The 6012-nt window shown below is 41.1% G+C and overlaps 1 protein-coding gene across 1 annotated transcript; it reads left to right on the top strand.

The window, feature by feature from the left end:
• The first annotated feature begins 4680 nt into the window (after window positions 1-4680).
• LOC100493187 (olfactory receptor 1019-like) lies at window positions 4681-5655 on the top strand. The gene has a single exon (XM_002941904.3). It carries the CDS (start codon window positions 4681-4683, stop codon window positions 5653-5655), a length of 975 nt encoding a protein of 324 aa, XP_002941950.3.
• Window positions 5656-6012: the final 357 nt, after the last annotated feature.

Consider the following 6012-nt stretch of genomic DNA (forward strand, 5'->3'; position numbering starts at 1 on the left):
ATGCCAAGGGAACTCTCTTATATAAGGAAGCTGAAATATGTGTTTGTTCTGTAAATGAACATCTAGACCAACTGCTGTCCTGCAAAGATACAAGAGAAACCCTGTTGTCTGCTTTGAGAGTGTGATATAGTTAGTTATGGTGCTGGATATGGGTGTGAGCTGGGGTTGACTTATGAATGATTTCTTCCCCTCAACCCTGTGTCCCTCAACTCACTCAGTCAATAGGTAAAACCATATTGCTTGCCCCTTATATTTCCTCCAAGCATGTTGGAAGTTACAGCTCAAAGAGATGAACTGTTGTTGAATTGGGCCCTACTTAATTTGTATTTCTCTTGAGCACACCACCACTAAAGACATCCATGCAGCAGCTATATGTGACTACTCCAAAAATAATAAGGGACATTTACGTTCAACTGATTACTTTTCTACTCTTTTAGTCTTATGGCCAAACTGGTGTCAGTAGGACAAGCTGAACTTGACTTGACTTGAACTTGAGGCACTGATAAAGCATTCTGGTTTATTCTATGGCAATTGATGTTTTCTTGTTCAACGACTGCTGATTCTTCCAAATTAGCACTGTGTGCCGATTGGGGGTCATTGTTCAAGAGCCAAAATGTTGTTGGTTTTGCTACAAATACTGTTTCTGGCCTTGCAGTATTGTAATCTGCCTGTTTTTTGGAAAATGTAATCTGCTAAGGTACCGATTCGACAAATGCATGGTGCATCAGCAGATAAGGAAGTAAAAAACAAAGTCCACTCCACTTTTTCTTCTATTTGGGCCATTGGACAAAATAAATGGAATATTAGGAAGGTGGCCATGCAGTCTGTGGTCACTGATACAAAAATATACCTTCAACATATGGGTTACTGGGGCAGATACTTGGGTATTAGCCAGTGTATAGGCCATGTTTACAAAAATGTCAAGTTGATAATTAAGACCCATGTGAACTTTATTTCTTTACCACATAACTTCTTCTAAAGGAGAACTTTCTTTATCTTGGTGGTTACATGTATAATCAATGTAGCAACCTCAACAATTTGAGGTTTATTCTTTGGACAGTTCCCCTTTAGTTTGGACACCTAAAGGTGGTCCTCAATTCCCTTTGGTTAAAAAGGTTAAAGGTTAAAAGAGAGTTTCCTTATAGCTCGGGAATGCCCAGTAGTTGGCAGTTTGTTCTAGTATAAAAGGCATAACACACATGCCGAGGGCCTTTCCTGGGATCTCACCTTATTGAGTGGTGGTTACAGGTCTGGGTACTAGTTAAATCAAGTAAGTGATAATGGCTTTAAACCCTACCACTTCCTTTTTTCTGCTGTTACTGGGCAAAGACCCATTTATCTAATTTACCCTTTTATTATGCCTTATTGGTTATTTGGGTTGACCACACCTTTTGTAAACTTATATAGTGTTTAGCAGGAGGGTGTGGTTTCCTCTTTGGCTGCCTCTGTGTCTCAGGTGAAGGTCCACTGAGCCTGGGATCAGAACAGGGCCCCAGTAAAGAATTATTGCCCCAGAGGACCCCGTGAACGAGGACCAGTCAGATAGATAGTTACTCTTGTAAGAGCACTTTCTAGGAGAGTGAGATAGAGAGGGAAATAAGAGAGCAGTTTTGGCTCCACCAAGGAAAGTAGCTGGAAGTACCATTCTTTACAGGCAATGTTGCCTCAGCATAGGGCCACAGTTAAGACATAGGAGACAGGCAGTACCTAAACCCTGATCCACAGTCGGCTGTTGGACTCTTAGAGCTAGAGGTATTCAACCTGAGGACTGAGGTATCTAGACTGACTGCTTCCAAAGGGGGTGCCAAGCTGACACGGTGCATTTACCCTGCCCAGACTCTAAAGGAGATTGAATAAACCAGTGTGCATCCTCTCTGTGCTGTCCTCAGAATGTTATCATTTACCATCTGTATGTGAGTATATGCAATATCCCTGCAAGAACCTTCTGATGTCCATCTTTGCTAAATTGCACTGCACACAGCTACAGTGAGTTGTAGTTTCACTACACCCCAGCTCTGCAGGTGGCTTCCATCTAGCCAAGGCCCATCTTGTCTAAGAGAGTTGCATGTACCCCATGATCGAATACCTATACTAGCCTGGGTTTTGACTATTTTATAGCGAAATAGGGGTTACATTAGTTAATGTAATAGTCGCTCTAGAAGAGAAAGGTAGGTTTAGGTGAAGGTAGTTGAGCAGCTCACCAAGGAGGCTAGAGGAGTTAGGACCCTATGGTGACTAGGCCGCTAATTTAGAGAAACTCGTGAGTGAGCTAAGGGGCAGGTAGTGTGCCAGGGAGCAATATACCACTGTGGGATCACCTATACTGGGAAAAAAAGTCATTAGATGTGAGTGTATGATCTCCAGAGAAGTATGTTATTTACTATGGATGTACTTTACTACCGACCATATCAGAACATCAACTGCCTGGAAATTAATAAAGAAGTATTTGTTTGGTTTGCATGAAACATTCAGTGTCCTGGTCATTTACTCCCGATGCAAATTCTCCAGCTGCATGGTGGGTGCTCACTTGGGGGGCAAAGCCATGGCAACGCTGTGGTACACAGGCCAGGACTTGCTGGGAGTTCCTTCTAAGTCTGCTAGTTTGGAGTGCCCTACATACATTTGCATTCAGCCCACAACCACTCTCAGTTTGTCTAAAGCTTACACTTAAGGGCGCACTACATCTATATTCAACTAATATATTTTTCCTTATGCTATGAAAGAGCAACCATAATCATCTGCAAGCATATGTCTCCACTGTCGCTACAGGAAAATCCATTTTGGATAAACTCTTGACCAATTTGCATTAAAAGCTATAAGGAATGTAAAGAGATTGGAAAATCTCTTGTAGTGTAAACTATCATTTGTGCAAGGGATGAGTTCTGGTTGGTTAAATTATATTATGGGTTTCCTATAAGAGGATTCCATAGGATTCTCTTCGGACTTCAGTCTTATAATGTTCAAATCAATGACTGTCTGTGAATATCCTGGTATTGCACTTGGACTGTCCTGGCTCTGCCTTGGTACTGCCTGCCCTGGACTGTTGCCTGGACACTGGACTTTGTACCTTGCTGACCAGTAGTGCTTAACCGTGGACTTTTTCCTGCCCTGCCTTGCCTACCTTGCTTGATTGTCCTTTCCCCCAGCTCAGCCTACTCCTCAGTCCGTATGCCAAACACTACAAGACCCTGGTCATTACAGTTCTGTGGAGGGGTAGATGTTGATGGAGAGCCCGAGACAGAAGCCCTTAGAAAGAGCCTGAGGCAGGAGGCTTCTTTCTTCACTCAAGGTATTGCATAAAGTAGAAAAAAATTAGATTTTTTTTGCCATTAAATGTTCATTATGACCAGTGTAAAACAAGTAGCTAGCGGTATGGTCCACAGAAGTGTTTTCAGACAAATACAGATTTTGTTGGCTTGACCCAAGGTGATCTTGAGGCTCTTTGCACAACAGCATACAAGTATGAAGGATAATCAGATTATCTGAATTTATTGTATAACACTAACCCCTGTTCTGGTAGCTTCATTTTGCCATGGTCAACATGTCTTCTTCATCAAGACCTTCTGGAATTTTTATTAAGAGGGAATAAGCTCCTGTTTTATGTACACTCTTTAGGTGTGGGTTAATTTATCAAGAGCAACAAGGGGTAAACCCTACCCTAAAGAGTCTACAAGCTTATTGAACTTTATACTATTAATACTATATGAATATTTATTTTAGGTCATATAATTCTGGTTCGAACCATATCCTGCAATCGTGGCAAATCATTGCCTATATCAGGGGTCCCCAGTCTTTCTTACAGTCAAATGTAAAAAAAGTCATTCTACCTTTCTTTTCCTTTAATTGATAGCCTAATAGTAAATAAAGCACATGTAATATATTATATATATTTAATGGACTTCCCTGACCCTCTATTTACACTTGTGTTTCCACGTCATTTTTTTCCATCATGTAGCTGCAATAATGAAAAGAAAAGAATAAAAAAAAACAAGAGCCATCAATATTCATGTATGGTGAATGGGGCATATTAATTGGGGGGGGGGGGGGCACAGTTATAAGGGCCCTTTCAATATGACCATGACAAAATTAACTGTATGTTGACAACATGTAACTGCCCATCATTTCCAGTCTTCATAAGTACAGATTAATCATTGCAAAAGAAATAATATAAGGAGAAACTGTCCTTTACCTCTGCTCATTCTGCAAACCAGTTGGGACATCTCAATTAAAGCCACGTACAGTTCTCTAGTGAATTACATTATATTTTAAAAACAAAGCACGGTGTAATAATTCCCATCAGGGGAAGGGTGAGCAGCTATATATATATCACTGGGTTCCATATACCAGAAATGTGAAGGATTTTTCACATCAGTGAATTCATTATGTGTTGCACAATGCACATTGGTCTGGACCCTCTCATCAGGACCTGGGTCTCCTGCCCCTATTGTTACACCCCTGCTATGGATTATTTTAGTAAAATCCACACTGGAAGGTTCCATTTGCAAGCTGATGTTGCTCTACAGCAGTTGTCTTTAGATTTTCTGGGCAGAAATCACCTTTATGGTCTGTATTGACACATATTTTTGCAGTTACCTATCTCTGTGATCCTGACATGGATGATGATGTCGCAGTATTCATAGAGTTGGCGTAACGTCTATTCTGCATCATTTGTTTATCGTTATGTTTTCATCATCATCATCGCTTTGGCAGGGAGACTCAGCCATATTGATCCAAAACAAGAGCGGTGCCGCTGGGTTCCTTATTGTGGGATTTTCAGACTCCCCAGAACTACAGGGGCCGCTCTTTTTGTTCTTCCTACTCATCTACCTTGTGACTGTGTGGGGAAATCTTCTACTTATTTTATTAATCTCCACTGACTCCCACTTACAAAAGCCCATGTACTTTTTCCTCTGTAACTTATCATGTTTAGACATCTCATATGGTTCTCTCACTTCACCGTATTTGCTGCACATTTTCAGCACAGGCGATAATAGCATCTCCTTTACGATGTGCATGGTCCAACTTTACTTCTTCGGCTCTTTTGCAACCATGGAATATTTGCTGCTCACCACTATGGCATATGACCGGTACGTGGCCATCTGCAAACCGTTATTTTATCCCCAGGTTATGAACCAAAGGACATGCATATTATTGGCTGCTGCTGCTTGGATAGGTGGGTTGTTAGCAGGGGCCCCAGTATCAGTTTTAATTTCTGCTCTCACTTTCTGTGCATCAAACATTATCAATCACTTCTTTTGTGATGTCACTCCCTTGCTGAAGTTATCCTGTGATGATACGTCTACTGTTGAGACTGTAGTGTTTCTCCAAGGTGTCTTTCTCTTGTTTAGCTGTTTCATTCTTACAATAATATCCTACATATACATCATATCTGCAATTCTGAAAATAACCTCCACTGAGGGCAGACACAAAACCTTCTCCACTTGTGGATCCCACCTCACTGCACTTACACTTTTCTATGTCCTACTTGCCTGTGTTTATATGAAACCAGCTTCTTCATATTCATTGGATGAAGGGAAAGTCCTCTCAGTTCTTTATGTGAATGTCATACCCATGTTAAACCCAATCATATACAGCTTGAGGAACAAGGATGTAAAAAAAGCTTTTACTGAACTGCAAAGGAGATGGTTCTGCTGAATGCCAAGGGAACTCTCTTATATAAGGAAGCTGAAATATGTGTTTGTTCTGTAATTGAACATCTAGACCAACTGCTGTCCTGCAAAGATACAAGAGAAACCCTGTTGTCTGCTTTGAGAGTGTGATATAGTTAGTTATGGTGCTGGATATGGGTGTGAGCTGGGGTTGACTTATGAATGATTTCTTCCCCTCAACCCACTAACCAAAAGCCAATAGGTAAAACCATATTGCTTGCCCCTTATATTCCCTCCAAGCATGTTGGAAGTTACAGCTCAAAGAGATGAACTGTTGATGAATTGGGCCCCACTTAATTTGTATTTCTCTTGAGCACACCACCACTAAAGACATCCATGCAGC

Source organism: Xenopus tropicalis, chromosome 7, assembly GCF_000004195.4.
Source record: "Xenopus tropicalis strain Nigerian chromosome 7, UCB_Xtro_10.0, whole genome shotgun sequence".
NCBI lineage: Eukaryota > Metazoa > Chordata > Amphibia > Anura > Pipidae > Xenopus > Xenopus tropicalis.

Excerpts from the sequence above, each read along its gene's own strand:
- LOC100493187 (XM_002941904.3), top strand. The coding sequence starts at position 4,681 with ATGTTTTCATCATCATCATCGCTTTGGCAGGGAGACTCAGCCATATTG.